Source organism: Alligator mississippiensis, chromosome 5, assembly GCF_030867095.1.
Source record: "Alligator mississippiensis isolate rAllMis1 chromosome 5, rAllMis1, whole genome shotgun sequence".
NCBI classification, from domain to species: domain Eukaryota; kingdom Metazoa; phylum Chordata; order Crocodylia; family Alligatoridae; genus Alligator; species Alligator mississippiensis.
In genome coordinates this window covers 171144804-171163773 of record NC_081828.1, presented here as the reverse complement: position 1 = coordinate 171163773, position 18970 = coordinate 171144804, and the positions used below count along the sequence as shown (strand labels likewise).

The 18970-nt window shown below is 45.3% G+C and overlaps 1 protein-coding gene across 3 annotated transcripts in view; it reads right to left on the bottom strand.

The window, feature by feature from the left end:
• Positions 1-18970, bottom strand: part of COL28A1 (collagen type XXVIII alpha 1 chain) — a 189983-nt gene that overhangs the window by 2429 nt on the left and 168584 nt on the right. For all 3 annotated transcript variants that reach the window (XM_019498073.2, XM_019498072.2, XM_059728975.1), the window contains 3 exons: positions 9695-9852; positions 6375-6615; positions 3368-3544 (listed from right to left, as the gene is read on the bottom strand). In XM_019498073.2, coding sequence (XP_019353618.2) covers positions 3372-3544; positions 6375-6615; positions 9695-9852 — 572 coding nt within the window. In that variant the 3' untranslated portion in view covers positions 3368-3371. The remainder of the gene's footprint in view (positions 1-3367; positions 3545-6374; positions 6616-9694; positions 9853-18970) is intronic.

The following is an 18970-nucleotide window of genomic DNA, read 5'->3' as shown; positions in this document are numbered from 1 at the left end:
GATCAAATCAGTTTATGCAATGTCTGTCCCAGACACCTTCCTGGTTTAACTTAAATCAGAGTGCCCCAGCATCCCAGATGCTTTGCAGCCCTGGTTGTGGCTCTCTGCTCCAACCCAGCAGGGCTGGCCCCTCCCCTCGCTCCCTGGTTAGAGCTCTGGCAGAGATGGCAGGCACAGCAGCATCTGCCTGGCTTCCCTCTGCCTTCCCCCCTCCCTGTTCAAGCAGGCATTCCCCACTCCCCTCTCCCACAGCACAGAGGATAGCCAGCATGTGCTATGCTAGCTAATGCTGAGAGGTGTCTGTGTAAGGCAGAGAAGACAAAGGCAGACAGGACAGTGTCCACTTAGGGCTTTTTGGAGCTAATCAACAGGTCAGCTGATAATGTCCCTTTGTTCTTTCCTTGGAAAAAGTTGTTTAAAAAGAGTTTGAACTAATGAGAGAGACTTTTGCTTTCTTGATGGGCTGATAAATGCTCTGTTATCAACCTCCTGCTCGGCTGGTCAGGAGCAGCAAAAGGAAGGGGAAATCCCCCCTAATCAGAGGTCCTGCCAGGGCCTGGTCACACCCTTCACACTATAGAAGGGAAGGGAGGGCTGCTCTAGCGTCCCCTGGCTTCTAGCCTGAGCCACTGCAGGCATGTGCCAGTATTTCTTCAGTCCAGAGTGGGTGTCTATATGCAAACCAGTTCAGCCTAGCCAGGTTAGACTAACCTGCGAAGATTGAATCAATTCAGGCTCAGGCTTTTTGAATGTCTGTGGGTTTGGTTGAAAATCTGGAGCAATTATTTCCCTGTTTTTTTAATTTTTTAAAAATTCCAGTGGTTTCTTGTTATGATGGAATACGTTGTTCTCTTTTCAGTGCTTCAGACACTTTTACCATAGTGCTATACATAAACACCATTTTGCATGTAGGAAGGTGAATATATATATTTGGGTCATTTCAACTGTTGTCAAACACTAGATTCAGTTTCTTAAAGTTTTATCTCTTCTTCTACAAAAGTCACTATCCTAAAAAATGCTGGGCAGAGAATTGGTGGCATCTGCTGTCCCTTTCACTGCCTGTCTGAAACTCCACAGGTCAGAGGGGTATGGCTGTATTAGAAGATTGGAGTTCAATTCCTGTTAGCTAGGGACTACTGTGAGACTCATTCTGATCTGTAAAATGATGATGATAATGCTTGCCCACCTGTTGTAAAGTGTTTTTCGTTCAGATTTATGGACTAAAAGCACTATAAAATCGCTAGGTATTATGGGCTAGATTTACAAAGGCCAAAAGCAGAATTTAGACACCTATGTCCAAATGTTCACCCCACAACACTCCAGCTCAGCTGCCACCTAAGCCTTGAGGAGCCTACAATCCATAGACCTATGAGTTTGAAGCTAATAGTTCTGCTTTTGGGCATGTCTGGAAACACCCCAGTCCTGACAGTTCCATACATTAACTTAAATCTTATCAGGATCCACATGTAAGATATTCTTCCAACTACATCACCTGGGGGGCTCAGTTCAGTAGTCATCCTAGGATTGATCCTAGCTCTATACAAAAAGTAACATTCTCTTTCCTCCAAAACATACCAGATGTATGTATGTGGTAGTTCAACACTGATCCAGGATATAGCAGGCCTGGATTCAGTTTTCTCCTGTCCCTGAGGGGATCAAAACCCTTTCTCCCACCTCCCAGGAGAGTGTTCTAACCACCATTTTGGAGCAAGGGGTGGAAGGGCATTCAACATTTTTCATTGAAGATTGTTTCATTTTTCATAAAAAGGCAGTGCATATAACCTCAGCCTAGTGTTTTACTCACCTGGATTGAAAGAGACCTGATTTTCAGCCCCTGCTCCAGTAACTGTTGTTGTATTTTACATAATACAACCACTGGGTACCACTTAAATACCAAGATGTAGATTTGAATCCCCTCAGACAGGAGTGAATTAAACCAAAGTCTCCCATGTCCCAGATCAGTGCATCAAGCTATTACATAAAAAGGAATCATTGTCATCTCTTTTGTTTCTTCTGCAAGCATATTTTGAGAAGAAATAATAACCCCTGCTCCTCTGTTTAGTTTTTGAAAGAAAGGGCTTAGGTGTTGACCTTCAGGACAGACTTGGGGGTGAAGTCAAGGAGATAATACATGGTGGCCACTCCCTATGGTGCTGTGTAAAGTGCCTAAGCACCCACAGAGAGATGGAGCATAACACGCATCTTTTCTCTACAGCATTTCCTGTTAGCTAACTTAGGTGGCTTCCCACTCAGTTGCTGGCTTTTGTGGAACCATTGAAGTGCTTAAGTCTCTCCTTGCATTGTACTGAGAGCCTAAACACATTGCTTAGGGCTGCAAATTCCACTATAAAAAACAGATTTTCCATTTTAAGTGATGGATTTTGATATCTTCCATGTTATGGGAGTGTGATGATATATCTGTGATGGATCAGCGATGCCAGGTCTTAAATAGAAGCTCAAAAATTATTGTATTTGCTGAAAAAAAAAACTATTGTGCACTGAAAAATATGCAAATAAGTATACAAATAACCATTCAAATAATGATTTTTGTTATTTACTTTATATTGCTCACGGTAACTGGCCAGTGAGTGAGTGAGTGAGAACTGGGTCATCAAAGACAAACCATTTCTTTAATTTGAGGCAAGCTGTCATAAGAAAGTGCTGACAGCAAACCCAAAAGTCAGTTAAGACGCCCTGTGAGTGACTTGAGTTTTGTCTATACTGCACCAATTAGCTGCCTCAAAAATTATTATACATTTTGAACACTTACTATTACTGATTATACATTGTACAAGGGTTGAAATTATTGTACAAATATGATAATTATTTTACACCTGGCAACACTGTCCAGGACTTATATGAGAGGCAGTGTTCTTTTTATTAAGGTGATCAGAAGAAGAATGCTTCGCATTAAAAAACTTGTCTTACTATATTCAAACAGTACAGTTAGTCCAGTAAAAGTTATTGCCCAAAAAATCCTTGCCTCTCACATAATTCCTTGACCCTCACAGCTAAAACATCCCTCTAAGAAACAAACAGATAAATGTAAGTGTTGCAGTAGCATCCAAGTCCCTTTGTGGCTTGTTCTTTCTTTGGAAGCACATGCTAAACAGTATCTAAATATGCAGCCGGAAAACACAATAACTTGATGAATCATTCTGTTAATGTTTGATAGCATTTCTAAAAAACTTAAAGATCACTTGAAGTGGTGACTCTCTGTTCCATGGTCAAGAAAATGTGTGAACATGAAAAAGAAGGAACCTTATCTGGTAATTACCTCTTTCAAAAATATGTACTTGATTATCTGGTAAGCTAAAACTATGCATATGGATTTGCAAGGACATTCTCCAATATTGGTGGAACTTACCTGTTTATGCATTAATACAGGTTTCTCGACATTGATCTTCTGTCTCAAACCTATTTCTTGAGCCATTACAACCTCCATACCAGAATCGGGCACAAGAATTGGCATCCTTATCATAATACCACTTCACCTGATAGTCTCGGCAGTCTCCTGGTTGCAAAGGTTCTAAGCACCTAGGATCTGAAACAACATCAAGTTACTTCACAGTTTTCTTCCCTGCTGTGATCAATTGAATTTTCAGAATTGAATCTTCTAAGGTAAGCAAAAACGAACTCTAGTATTGCTTACCTAATATCTAACATGTTTGCGCCATATTGCACTCTCAATCTTTGACCAAATTCTTAATTGAGTTAATTGGAGTTATATGAATGGATTGAAAGATATAAGAACAAGGTATCAGTTTTCAAATTTGTTAGTTTAGAACCTAGATTATGTTTCTGTGCCTAATACAGAATTTAGTGCCTAATTTAGACATACAAGTTTTAATTCTGGCTATTATATGTAGTCTTTGTCAAGTGACTATAGCTAGCAGGATAAAAATAATTAGCGTTTTACAAATATTTATTATTTACTGCAGACAGCTAAGTCCTATTTTACCCTACAGAGTTGATAAATGAACTTATCTGGGAGACTGGGGTGCAGTTTCCTAATGTGGTCCCTTATTCAAATTATGGACTTAATGTCAGCTTGCCATACCCCTACACAAATGTGGTGTGTAATCAAGGGTGGGTGGTTATAGCTGTGTTGGTCTAGGGATGTAGGCAGTCTAGATTCTTTGAGCACATGTGATATCTTTTATTAGACCAACTAAACAGTTGGAAAAATTTTTCTTTGCAAGCTTTCGGGCACAAAGGGTGTTTGTGCTTGAAAGCTTGCAAAGACCAATTTTTCCAACTACTTAGTTGGTTTACTAAAAGATATCACATCTGCTCAAAGAATTGCATGTAATCAAGCATACATAAGTCAAGTCGTTTTCAGAAGAACCTTACAGCAAAGCTTTGACATGAAATCTGAGGATTTCCTGCTTTACCCATGTTTTATAACCTCTTCCCTTCCCAACTACTTAGCAAAAGGGGAAAGGAGGGGAACCCCAACAACCAAAAAACAGGATGTACAGAATGGAAGTGCTCATGGCAGAGCCCCTCCCCCCCAGTGCAGCACGGGGCAGTGGGGATAATCTCCCCCCACCTGGCTTTCGCATGACAGCTGCACCATCACACATGTGCAGCGCAGCTCAGCAGCGCATTGCGTGCTGTCTGGGAGCTGAGGCTGCTGGGGCTGAGTGGTGCTGGGCTCCAGCTGACAGGTGGAGTTGCCCCAGCTCCCAGACAGCATGCTTCACCTGCACCATGGAGCAGCTGCCGCACAGGTGCCAGGCAAGTGGGGTGATCCCCACTGTCCCCCACTGCCCCGTGCTGCACACAGGGGCTCTGCCACAAATCCTCAGAAGCCCCAGTCACCACTGCCAGAGCCTTTGAGTGCAGGGCTTTTTTTTTGCTTTTTTTTTTTTTAATTGCCAGGATGCTGGGGCCAGGCAAGGCAGCCATTGGGATGTGGCTGGGCCAAGGAGGAAATCAATGAGTGGGGGCTGTGCGGGAGGGCTCTGCCACGTGGCCCCAGAGGCCCCAAAGCCACTGCTACTGCCGGTGAGTGCAGGTTATTTTTGTTTTGTTTTTTCTTCCCGGACTGCTGGGACCAGGTAGGGGCCCATTGGGGCGGGGCCAGGTCGGGGAGCAATCAGGGAGTGGGGCTATGCAGGGGCCTTTGCCAGGAGATCCCAGAGGCCCCAATCACCACTGCTGTAGCTGGTGAGTGCGGGGCTTTTTTTCTTTTTTCTTTTTTAAGTGCTGGGAGGCTGGGGCTGGGTGGGGGCTGGGCCCAGGCAAGGCAGCCATGGGGGCTTCTCCCACAGCTCCCCCCCACCCAGAAAGAGAAAGGCACAGCCAGAGGAGCCATGGGAGAACCTGCAGCTGCCCGGCTGTGCCTGCTTGTCCCTGGTGGATCCAAATCTCCGAATCTCTCCAAAACTTTTCTGAATCAATTTAGAGTCTTTGGATTTGATTCGGACCTTTTAATGGGTCTCCCGATTCGATTCAGATTTGGAGAGTCAGCCACTGAATTGAGCCGAATCTTCTCCAAATTGAATTGACAACTGAAGCTTTGCACAGCCCTAGCCAGCACCATTCATTCTTGACTAGCAACATGTGCTGGGTCACCAGTGCTTCACCCTGCCTGAATAGGTGTTGCCAATTGTGTTTCAGTTGTCTATTGGGCAACCATATTTTCCTTCTTCTAGCCTAAATGATTTGAACTCTGGTCTCCAAGCATGAAAAACTGGTTCATTTAGCCCAGTTTGCTTATTTATTCCATATACAGGTTTTCCTTGCTTTATGTGGGTTCTGTATATATAAATTCGCTCTTATGCGATGATCCTTTTTATACCAAAAATTAATTATATGCAAGGTAAACTCACTCTTACACGATCAGTGTGATGGAAGCCCGCAGTCAGCTGCTTTGTGCAGTGCACTGTGGGAGTGACGTGCACCAAAATATAGTCTCCTGTGTGGATCTGTGTTCCTATGTGGATCTGTGGTTCTTGTCTGTGACGCATGTTTCTGTAGTTACCATCCCCATTATGAAAGTGCCCTGTGCTTGTGTGTACCATCTGCTGTTGGTGAATACCAAAATTGTCTTGTAAAAGTGGTAGGTTTGGGAACAAACAGTCAAGATCATGGAACTTATCCCTATTTGTTACATTGTAAATTGGGTTCCCTTTATGTGAATTCAAGTTATGCACCATTTTCCAAGAACACATATACAGCATAAAGAGAAACCTGTATATGGCACAATAAAAGTTTGCAATAGCTTGTTTTTTTAATATTGGAAAAAAGGAGTTAGGAGGGCAAAAAAGAAACCCTTACATTTGCAGTCAGTGCTTGTGTTTAACAACACAAAATGGGACCTTTATTTTCCCAAACTCTTTCCGGCAGTAGAATCATGTGATTCTTACCTTTTTCAGTTGTCACTCTTGGAGGTTGCAAAGTTGGTTGAAGTCTTTCTTCATCTGTTGTTATATTGAATAATGGACTTACAAGTGGACTAGCAGTTATGGTTTCTGGCTCATCAGGTCTGACATAAAGTGAAGGGGTAAATGGATGTTCATAAGTCTCAGGAATTTTCCTTTTCAAAGGTGGGGGAGCAGTAAGATTCAGGGCAGGAGAAAATGGCTGCCCATCTCTGGTCCCTGCAAGCTAAAATAGGATTCAAAATGTTATAATTTATGATAAAATCCTACTTAAGTTGAAATAACCTAGAGAAAAGATAATGATGTTTGATGATTCCCCTTAGTTATCATTTTGCTATATTAGTAGTAATTTCAGGGTTCTCATTCATGAATGGTACACCTCCAGCTATAGTACCTGTGCTGCCTTTATCACACTTGCGTGATGTAGTGTTGGTGAAGGACTGGAGCAGCCAAGTGGAAGCACTTTTAATGGAATACTACCTTCTGTATCTGTTTGATTACAAGTAACCTTAAAAATGCTGATCCAGACCAAGAAAACTCTTGGCCTCTGTGATTCAGTAGCTGCAATGGTGGATGAAATAGAAATATGATGACATGGTCCAAAAACCCTTTACAGGCTACATTCTTTTAGCTTAGGCCTTGTTTGTTTTGATGGCAATTCACTAGCTTTGAAGGCTTAGCTTTTGCCATTATCATCCCAATCCATGTGAATGAGCATTCAGGCATTTAGAAGTGAAAATGACTCATGAAAAGATGCATGTGATCCCAGTCAGAAATAATTTACTAGTCTCACCATGCACAAGTCAGTGTTTTCAATTGTTTTGCCTACAGGCACATAAGGACAATTTCTGCCCTTGTTATCACCCCTGCAACACTAGGGCTGTAATGTGCCCAGAGCTGAGAGCAGTAACAGTTTACACATGATCTTTCATGCTTCAGATAAATCAGGGAATTTTGAAATCTGTGTGGAAACACTCAGCTAATAATGCTAATAAATGAAGAACAATCCAAAGAATTATCATTAACCGACTCACTGACTCACCTACTTTGAGTTAATGGTATTAGCTTTAACACGTGATCTACAAAATCAACCCAGGTTCAGTGATTAATGCTTGTGTGGCAAAGGATCCCATATCAAATATTTTATTCAACAGATTTATAGAGATGACTAAAACTGGAAAGTTTGCCTTTTAAATATTTGCAAACAGGATGGAGAATTTCTTTTGATGTATGTTCAGATGTGCTGTAAAGGTAGCAAATGCTCTATTTTAAGATTAAGATGAATAGTTCCTAAAACACATATATGGAGGTTCAGTGCAAAACACTATTAGAGGTAATATATAGTTCTGGAGCAGTAAAGCTCCACCTGTTCTGCAGGAAGTCTGATTTTTTTTCCCCAGCAGTGCATTGCTATTCAATAGAATCTGTTCCAAAGGTCATGAATTCCCTCTCAGGAAGAATTTTATAGCTGGAGAACAAGGTCATGAAGAAAGTAACACAAAGTCTATAATTACTGCCTGAAGTGATATAGAATTTTTAAGTGCTTTTATTTTACATGAAGGACTGCCATCTTTGGTGATGAACTTTGTGTGCTAATGGCCTGTACAAAAGCAGAAGAAAGATAAGGCATTATAGAATGTTTTTAGCTGTTTATCCATTTCAACACCATAGGGTGCATCTACACATGCACTTTACTGAAGAATAGACTAATTAACTCCACAGTAAAGTATCATCATCTACAGTACTTTCTTACGGCAGAGTAATTACGTGCAATGAAATACACATGCAGACAGTAACCGTGACTGCAATTTGTGCCCAGTCACCTGGAGGCTAGTCTCCTGCTTCACCCTTGTGCCCCAGGCAGCCCCACTGCTGCCCACTGCCACCATCCGGTGCCTGAGGCAGACTACCCATGGCCCCTGTCAGCCCGGGTCTGCTCTACCCTGGCACGAATTGCTGCTGTCCTGGGCACACCCAGGAGCAGTTTTCTCCAGTACAAACTGCTCTGGAATTTATCACATCACATTAATTGCATGTGTAGATGCACCCACAATGAGTCAAATTCAGCTCTTTGTTAACTTTGTGGAGTTGTACTAGGAATATGTTTGGCTGATTCAGAGGCTACCATAAAATCGTTTAATTAATTTCCTTATGCTGTGGTTCTGATGTTGAAAAACGGTATAAAACAAAAAACCCTGACACCAAGATGAAAAATTTGCAAATGGGAAAATAAAATATTAGGAAGATTGCAGCTACGTTACCTTGGTCATGTTTGAAAATTGGTGCTACCTGGTATTAGATTAGGGCAAAAATGTGGGTACTTCAGCCATCTCTTAATGAATCAAGGCAAAAAGCCTAATCCAGGTGTCTTTCACCATAAGCAGGTAGCACGTAAACATGACAAGATATCACATCAACAAATCAATTCAGCAAAAATGTGCTATGCAAAAAGAGATCACAATGAAAAGTCCACAGCTATTTTTTAACATTCATATATATATGGTGTGTCTGATCCCTTGTACAAGGGTGGGTTTCAGAATGCAGAAACCAGATCTTTACACTGTTGTTCAGATAAAACATTTCTACTAGCATATAACATATTGTTGATTTAAGCATATATATCTTAGATGGGAGTTTCTGGAGCACCTGTGCTAAAACTCACAGCAGTTTGCAACAAGTTAAAATGCATCAGTTCTGGACAAACTAAATCTCAAATGACTTAGACAAACATGCATGAACAGAGGTATCTATCAGACTCAGTCTGTTAAGTTGTGCCCACATTATGAAAATGTTGAGGCCTTGTTATTATATACAATTATAAGATCTCTAGGCCATCAGGATTTACTGCCTATTTAAACTGCTATTCTAGACTCTTAGCAATGAAATTTAATGTCTTACTTTATTTTGATCTAAGCATAAAGAATTCATTATTTGATCACTTCACATGTTAAGGAATAATAAGAATGGCAGGGTGGGGAAATCACTCCTTGGAGTGAAGCAGAGAGTAGGGAGTGGAGGAAGATGTTTCTTGCATCTAGATGTGAACAGTGGTTCAGAGGCATGGTTGGGATTGGCAGGAGGCTGTACTTTGGACAGGGAGATGGTATGGAGGGGAGGAAGGGAACTGGAGTTCAAAGATTTGGGGTGCTTTTTTAGGGAATCCCGTCTGTGGGTTGTTTGTTTATTGTGAGCCACTCTGAGCCTTTTGAATAGGGTGGGATATAAATCTAAATAAATAAAGACATTTTAATTAAAATATAGGCAGGCTTCTTTTCAGAGATGATTAAGAACTACTCTTTACTTACAGTATCAATACTTTCTTGTTCAGGTACAGGCACATGAGGTACTGATATCAAAACATTGCCAAATTCAAAAAGGCTATGTATAGTAGTCGTTTCAGGTACAGGTTTATATAGACCAAAGTCATTCTCACAGAGTTTTTGGAGGAGTTTATTTTCCAGAGCTGAAAAAGAATAATACAAATATGAAGTTTGTAAAGACACATAAAAAGGGAACAAACCTGGAGACTCTTTTTCTTCACACTTTTACTGTAGTATGAAGCATGAACTTTAAGAATAACAGTTTATGAGATATTGGGCATATTTACATGAGATGTTTACTGAGGAGTTGCCTAATTAATCCTCAGTAAATGCCTCGGCATCTACACGTGGGGCCCTATTAGGCAACAGCAAACTAGTAAACTCCACAGCAGATTTGTACTTGTAAATTCAAGTACTATCCTGCTGTGGAGTTTTCACATGTGCAGCAGTGTACATGTAGACACTGACCCAGCTGGTTGGAGCACAAAGGTATTTCAGTGTGAGAGCTGCCTGCCAGCTAGCCCAGCACTACAGCACCCTCATGCCCCAGCCAGCTCCTTTGCAGCATGTTGAGCTCCGTAGGAACAGCCCCAGGCTGGCAGGCTGACCCCCTCGGGCCAATGTGACACAGTGCCTGGGAGCAATAAATTCCCACGTGATATGTACTGGAGTTTATTATGTTGCATTAATATGCATATGTAGACGTGCCCACTGACTGATAAATCATGTCAGAATGGCAATGGGATAGAATTAAGGTTGTGTTATCACTTATCAGAAAGATTTGACTTTAAAGTCCAGTGGTTGAAGGTCTTTTTCACACAGCTTGTAAAAACCCTCTGTAAGATGTTGCAGAAGTGGACAATTTAACCAGGTTCAAAAGAGGATTGGACAAAATCATGCAAGAAAGATACATCAATTGGCATTAAACATGATACTTAGGGGATTTTGAGCTCCCTGCAGCAGGGTGCGTCTCTGTGGCTAGGAGCCCCATCAGCTGATCTGGGCTCCTACTTGTGGGGGAAGGAATCAGAAATTGTAGTAGAGGTGATATCTTTTATTAGACCAAGTAGATATTTGCAAAAAAAAATTCTTTATTTGCAAGCTTTTGGGCACATTCATCCTTCCTCAGGCACAGGAAAATGCAAAGATTATAAAATTTCTCCTAAGTGGAAATGAAAATTCATATTTCACCCAACAGCTGGGAGCCTGGATCAGCTGGGGTCTCCTAGCTGCAAGAGTGCATGGTGTGCCCCCATGGCTGAGAGCCCCATCAGCTGATGGGACTCCCAGCTGCAGAAGCTTGGTAGTTGCTGGTGCGGGGGGAGCCCCAGATTGTGATCTTAGGCTCTCCCTACACCAGCAGTAAAGCATGATGGGTTCTGATGCTGGATCCCACAATCATGCCTTCTGCCAGGCAGGTATGGCATGGCAGGAAGTATGATTGTGGAGACCCTTCATCAGATCCCATCAGGCCTTTACTTGCATGTCTGCCAGGGGCCTTAGGCACATAAATGCTGGAAGCTCTAAGGAAAGAGAGGTGGGGGACAGATTAGTCTGGAGAGATTCCATACACATACTCTTCTCTTTAGCATCTGCTCTGTGCTACTGAGATACAAAATAATTACTGTTCACTCCAATCACAAATTCCACCACAAGTTTTGTGCAAGAAGTCATCGCTATTGGATCACTACCAGCTATCATAGAATCATAGAAGTAGGGTCAGAAGGGACCTTGTAGATCTTCAAGTCTGACCCCCTGCCTGGGCAGGAGGGAAACTGGGCTCAAGTGACCCCAGCCAGGTAGGCATCGAGCCACTTCTTAAAGACCCCCAGGGTAGGAGCCAGCACTACTTCCCTTGGAAGTTGGTTCCAGATCCTAGCCACCCTAACTGTGAAGTAGTTCCTATGGATGTCTAATCTAAACCTACTCTCCAACAACTTGTGGCCATTATTCCTTGTTATCCTGGGGGGCGCTAGGGGAAACAAGGTCTCCCCCAAACCCTTCTGGTCCCCCCTAGTGAGTATATAGACGGTCACAAGGTCCCCCCTCAGCCTTCTCTTTTGAAGGCTGAGCAGGTTCAGGCCCCGTAGCCTCTCTTTGTAGGGTCTGCCCTGTAGTCCCTGGATCATGCGGGTGGCCCTCCTCTGGACCCTCTCAATGTTGTCCACATCCCTCTTGAAGTGGGGTGCCCAGAACTGGATACAATACTCCAGCTGTGGCCTGACCAGTGTCGCGTAGAGGGGGAGGATCACCTCCTTGGCCCTACTTGAGATGCACCTGTGGATGCACGATAGGGTCCGGTTAGCCTTGCTGACCGTGACCTTGCATTGTCGGCCCATGTTCATCTTGGAGTCAATGATGACTCCAAGATCCCTTTCTGCCTCCATGCTCTCAAGAAGAGAGTTTCCCATCTTATAAGTGTGCTGCTGGTTACTACTGCCCAAGTGCAGCACCCTGCACTTGTCTGTATTGAAACGCATCCTGTTTTTGTTAGCCCACCCCTGCAACCTATCCAGGTCTTTCTACAGTCTTTCCCTCCCTACTAGCATGCCCACCTCATCCCAAATTTTGGTATCATCAGCAAATTTGAACAGGTTGCTTTTCACTTATCAAGTAAGTAGATAGCATCATCAGCCTTACTCTAATGCAAGTATTGTCAATAGAGGTGAAAAAGATTTAATCTTTTCATTTACAATAGAATAACCTGAAATTTATGAGCCTGTAAAAGAGCATTCTAGCTTTTTAAGACCAACTCTGAGCCTCGCAAAGCCTTTGTAGCACCCTCAGTTTAGGAAAAAAAATGCAGCTTAGTGATAATCATTCCTATGAGATATGGCAAGCATCAACCATCAGAGAGTAAGGCCTGTTGGTGAGATGTCTTTTATGGCTACATGAAAGAGACCAGAGAAGATATTGATACTGGTGATGGTTCTCCTAGCTTAGAGCTTGGAAAGGGCAGTAAAGTAACTTGGTGGAGTGAGGGGAGTAACTGGGACACCAGCCCCAGGCACCAGTTCAGAGGGGGCATCACAACAGCAGGCTCCAGGGACCCTACACCACATCTTCAGTCCGTGTTGGGACTGATTGCATGAAGACAGCAGCAGCCTATGTTGCTGTGGATGCCCCAGCCCCTACACAAGGAGACAAGCACTCATTTCACCCCTTCCATCCCTCAGGCCCCAGTGCTGCCTTGGCACCAAAATCTAAACTTATGCCTTTTAGAAATGGACAGGCTGGAGAGGCTAAGAAGGGGAGGAGATCTGGGGACTCTCTAAAGGGACTTAGAGGGGACCTTGGGAAAAGGTAAGATCTCTTTTCTTATTCTAATAAAATGCAAAGACCTTGCAAATAACTAGAAAGGGAATTAGTTTGAGAGGGAGAAACTATGCAAGTGTAGAGAGAAATCTACTTCACTTCCTGACAGAGTGAAGACTCCATAGACAGTGGAATCATGACCCAACACAGGCATCCTAATGTTACTCCATTTGGGCAGTAGGCAAGAGTGATTCCATTCCAGTTAGGTTGTGTCACTTATTAGTAACTGTCACAGGGCACTAAGGTGCCTGCTGCTTTAAGGGCTAAAACTGCCTAGGGAGAGAGCCCTAGCAATCACTCAGGAACCCCTCAGCAGCAAGTTACTAGGGCAGCAGGAATGAGGGCATTAGCCTGCACCTGCAGGCGGTCAGCTGACCGGCAGAGGCAGGGCCTGGGGCATATATAAACCCCTGGGCTGGGACCAGAGGGTCAGTTCTCTGCCAGCAGCTAAGGAGGAAGGAGCTCTCCTAGAGGAAGCTAAGGGAAGAGGCTTGGTGGTCCATCTCCTGCTGCTGGTAAGGTTAAGAGATTTCAGGAGCTCACCAGACCCTGGCCTACAAGGCATGTTGTGCTGGGGGAAGGGTGATTCATTTAAAAGGACAGAGCACACCCTGAGTTGCTTGCATTATGTTATAGCCCAGGGGCTTGTATTTTGATTTCGGTTTGTAGACTGGTGGATTGGGCTGAGGCTACTGGGGAAGAAGGAGGCCTCATTGGGGGCCCACTACAGTGTGGGGACCCCAGCACCAGTGTGGCCACAGTATCTGGGGTGCACAGACCCCAGCACCAGTGTGGGCACAGAGGGAGAGAGACAGGGATGTGAAGGGACATTGAGAATGCCATCTGCGAGGCTTTGGGCATAGTAAAGTGGTGGTTTGGAGCCACGCAGCTAGCCCAGAAAGCTGAGGGTGTCCTGAGACATCCGTTTTAGAGTGGGAGCCAAAAGGGGTCTGAAAACCCATAGGGTCCAATGGGGTCCAGCAGGACAGTGTCCAACGTAAACTTGAGGGCAGCCTCCCTATTCATAATTATTACCAACAAGATGTGGCGGGCAAGAAACAGGGTGCTCATTGGGCTGAATTGGCACGGTCAAGGGGCCCTAGGGGTCACATGGCCACCTTTGGGGACTCCAGCCTGTGACAGTAACTCAGTTTTGAAGGTGAAAGAGACTAACTTATTTTATTTGGATTTGTACATAGTTGATTTTTGGTGTATGTCACAGAGCACTGAGATGCCCTGCTCCCAAAGAGGGGAAAACTGCTAGGTGTCACAGAGCACTGAGGTGCCCTGCTCCCAAAGAGGGGAAAACTGCTAGGGAGGAAGCCCTAGCAGGAAATAAGGAGCCCAGCTGTGGGTTGCTGGGGCAACCAGGGAAGGTCAGCTGACCAGAAGGGGCAGGGCCTGGCTCCCTTATAAACCCTAGGGGCTGGGGCTACAGGCAGTTCCCTGCCAGCTGCCAAAGAGGAAGAAGCTCTCTGCCCTGGGAGAGAGGGGAAACCTGATACAGGAGCTGCATCCAACATTGCTGAGAGTTAAAGGGTCACTGGTAGGACCGAATGTTGTTTGGGTCAGTTGGCTTCTGTTTATGTTATAGCCGAAGGGCTTGCATTTATGTTATTGTTTGTGACCAGTGGTTTTGGAGAGGCTATTAGGGGTTGGAGGAGGCCTCATAGGGAACTCACAGAGGAGTGTGAGGACCCCAGTGCCCGTGAGGGCACAGCGTTTGGGGTGCGTAAACCCCAGCCCTAGAGAAGGACAGTTGAGAATCCCCAGAGAGGGGGGCATTACTGAGAAGCCCCAGTGAGGGCCTGGTGAGCCCCAGAGAGGGGACAGCCTTATTGAGAAGCCCAGTGCGGGCATGTTGAGCCCAGAGAGGGCGGCCTGACAGAGAAGACCCTGAGAGGGGGCAGCGGTATTGAGGAGTGCCCTGAGAGGGGGCAAAAGCCCCAGAGAAGGGGGCAGTTACTGAGAAGCCCCAGTGCAGGCGTGGTGAGCCCTAGAGAGGGGGCGACACTACCGGGGAGCCCCTGAGAGGGGGCAGTTGCCGAGAAGCCCCAGAGGAGGGGGCATTATTGGGGAGCCCCAGAGAGGGGGCGGTGCGACTGAGGAGGCTCAGAGAGGACAAAAAGGGCATAATTGGAAATATCTATTCCATTGGCAAGGTGTGGACTGCGGTGTAGGGGAGGAAACGGAGCCGCAGATAGCGCCCCCTGGCAGCAGGGCAGCACAAGGGCAGCCTCCCGGTAATTAACACCAATTAATTAATTAACAACAAGGCATGGCAGGCGAGTAGGCGGGCATTTGCCCCCCCCCCCAGGAATAGGCATGCGGGCCACGTTTAGGTTGGCCCAGATCGTGTACCTGTCCCAGTGTAATAGTTCAACAACCCATTGAGTGCTGATGTCAATATGGCTTTGATCTGGGTGAAATTGTTAGCTTGGGTGGTAGTTAAAAAAATCATCTGCATAAATTAGATTTATTGTGCCTGGATTAAATGGTGGATCATTGATATAAATGTTAAGTAATATAGTTGTATGTACACTCCCTTGAGGTAAGCCAGTCCTTTGTTTTCACCATTGGCTCCACTTCTTACATAATTTGACAGTTGTCAATTCTTCTAGCAAGCATTGTATTATTTGTAGTAGTTAGTAATCTTTCATCATATGTATTTTTTTGCAAGGATCCTCTAGTGGTTTACAGTGCTATAAGCTGCTGACAGGTCTATGAATACAGCACCAGTGACCATTCCTATTTTTTTGAAGCTACCTTTGTGCTATGTGATGTTTAATACATGACTTGTGCATGATTTCCCTGGACATAAGCTAGCTTTCACAAGGAGTAGTAGAATGCCTGGACACTAGACCACACACTTTCTATATACACTTTAGTGTAGAAAAGATAAAGTGCAAAATTAGTTCCTGGAACAACATATATTAAAGAATCTCATCAATTCCAAACAGGGACTGTAACAGGGAACCTATGGTTCCTGTTACTTAGAAAGTAAAAAAGGGAGACTGACTGTTCAGGCAGTCAAGAGGAGGCCCAGCCATAGCATTATAGGCAGTCTCACCCTTTAAAAGGCCTATTGCTGTGTTAGCGGCACAGCAATAGTACAGCAGGAAGGAATGAGAGAAGATGTGAAAACAGCTAGCTATGCACTGGTGGTTTGTGGAAGGGACTATGAGGGGTGGTTTGGAGGTCCCATTGATGCCCTAGAGGCATGCAATTACCCTGAACCTTGCTAGGGGTAGGCTCAAAGCATATTCGGAGCACCCAGAGCCTAGGGAAGGGCAGAACCCAGGGCCAGGGGGCCCAGAGCCTGGGTGACCTAGATAGGGAACTTTTGGAGGGGCTGGATGTGTTTAAATCAGTAGCTCCAGATGCTCTTTACCTGAGGGTGCTGAGGGAGTTGGCGGGGGTCATAGCAGGGCCCCTGGCACGGCTCTATGAGTGCGCACAGGGCACTGGCCAAATAACAGAGGATTGGAAAAGGGCCAGTGTGGTCCCCATTTACAACAAGAAAAAGGAGAACCCCAGCAATTATAGGCCAGTCAGTCTTACCTCGGTCATTTGGAAGACCTTTGAGAAAATTTATCAAGTAGCACATCTGCAAGGGCCCAGCAGGGGAGGTAATGCTCAGGGGCAACCAACATGGGTTCACTGAGGACAAGTTCTGCCTGACTAACCTGGTTTCTTTTTATGATCAGGTCACAAAGTCCCTGAATGAGGGTGTCGGGGTGGATGTCGTCTTCCTGGATTTTAAGAAGGCCTTTGACACAGTTTCCCACCACATTCTCCTAAAAAAAACTAGGTGACTGTGGCATTGATGCCTACACAGTCAGATGGGTGGCAAATTGGCTAGATGGTTATACCCAGAGTGGTGGTGGACTGGTTGTTTTCAACCTGGAGGGATGTGGGCAGTGGAGTCCCCCAGGAGCTGGTCCTGGGGCCTGTACTTTTTCAATATCTTTATAGGCGATCTAGATATGGGTGTAGAATGCATGCTGCCCAAATTCACTGACGACACCAAGCTGTGGGGCGAGGTGGGCACGCGGAGGGGAGATCCAGCTAGATCTAGACAAGTTATAGGGGTGGGCAGATGAGAATAGGATGGAATTCAAAACAGACAAGTGCAAGGTACTGCATCTAGGGAAAAGGAACTAGCAACACACCTATAGGCTGGGGAACACCCTTCTTGTCAACACAGTGGCAGAAAGGGATCTTGGAGTCATTGTTGACTCCAGGATGAACATGAGCCACCAATGCAAGGAAGCGGTCAGTAAGGCTAACTGTACCTTGTTGTGCATCTACAGATGCATCACAAGCTGGTCCAGGGAGGTGACCCTTCCCCTCTATGCAGTGTTGGTCAGGCCGCAGTTGGAGTACTGGGTCCACTTCAAAAGGGATGTGACTAGCATTGAGACGGTCCAGAGGAGGGCCACTTGCATGGTCAATGATCAGTGGGTTAGACCCTACAAAGAGAAGCTAAAGGGCCTGAACCTATTCAGCCTCCACAAGAGAAGGCTGAGAGGGGATCTAGTGGCCATTTACAAACTAATTGGGGGGGGGGGGGACCAGTGGGAATTGCAGAAGGCTCTGTTCCCCCGGGCACCACCTGGAGTTACTAGAAACAATGGCCACAAATTGTTAGAGAGAAGGTTCAGGTTGGACATCAGGAGACATTGCTTTATAGTTAGGGCTGCCAGGCTCTGGAATGAGCTCCCAAGTAATGTGGTGCTCTGTCCTACCTTGAGGGTCTTCAAGAGGAGGCCAGACAGATATTTGGCTGGGGTGATATGACCCCAGCACCTGTTCCTGCCTGGGGCATGGGGTCAGACCTGATGTTCTATTTGGGTCCCTTCTGACCCTAAGTACTATGATACTATGAGCCTGGGGAAGGACAGAACCCAAGGCCAGGGGGCTGAGAGCCTGAGAGGGTAGCCAGCCCAAAGAGGACCTGGGGCCAGGGGGCTCAGTGCCTAACAGGGGCAGAGACCAGAGCTATGAGGCCCAGTGCCTGAGAGAAGGTGGAGACAGAACCCAAGCAGGCTTAGTGCTCAGGGGTAAGGCAGATAGGACCAGGGGGTCCAAAGTCCAAGAGGGGCGATGCTAGGGCTGGAGCCCAGAAACCAGGTCCAATGCAGTGGTTCCTGAGCTAAGCGGACCAGCACGAGAAAAGGAGTGGAAGCCAAGTGGACCAAGACCTCTACAAGGGAGTGATCAGATTGATTGAACAGGAAACATTTGTGAGCATGGGCATGGTGTAAGGGAAGTAGGAGCCATGTAATTATCCCTTAAGGCTACAGGTGCCCTGGGGCATGGACAGGCTGAGAGGAACCAATCAGCTTAAGGACAGAACTGAGACCAGAAGGGCCCTCCTGGGCTAGAATGGACTAGGGCTCACTCTAAGACCCTTGGGCAGCCTCACTTCTTTAATCTCTTAATAGGAGCAAAGCGTAGCAGGAGAGGAATTGAGGGAGGGTGTCTTAGAGATTGAGCCAGGTGGGAGTCATATAGCCACCAGAGGGCATCACAGCTTCCCCTGGGGGCCCAGTCCTGTTACAGGAGCCAACCCAACAACATTATGAATTAGCTGCTGAATAACAAGGTGCAAGCGCAGTGAATATGCATGCCTGGTTTGGGAAAGATTGCCATATGCAAAGAAGCTAGATACTGTGCTGAACAAAAGTTGCAGGTGCATTACTGGATGCCTTAAACCACCAAATGTCAATAGTCTTCATTTGCTTACTGAAATTACTCCATCAGACATCGGGAGAGCACTAGCAAGCAAAATGGAGGCTGTTGTAGATATGAGGCACCTATTACACAGACACATTATGGCTCCCAGTAGACTAAAATCATGGAAAGGTTTCCTTTCTATATCACGGCCACTGAATGAAACGCCAACAGCCATGTGAATCAAAATTTTGCAGTCATGACTAGAGA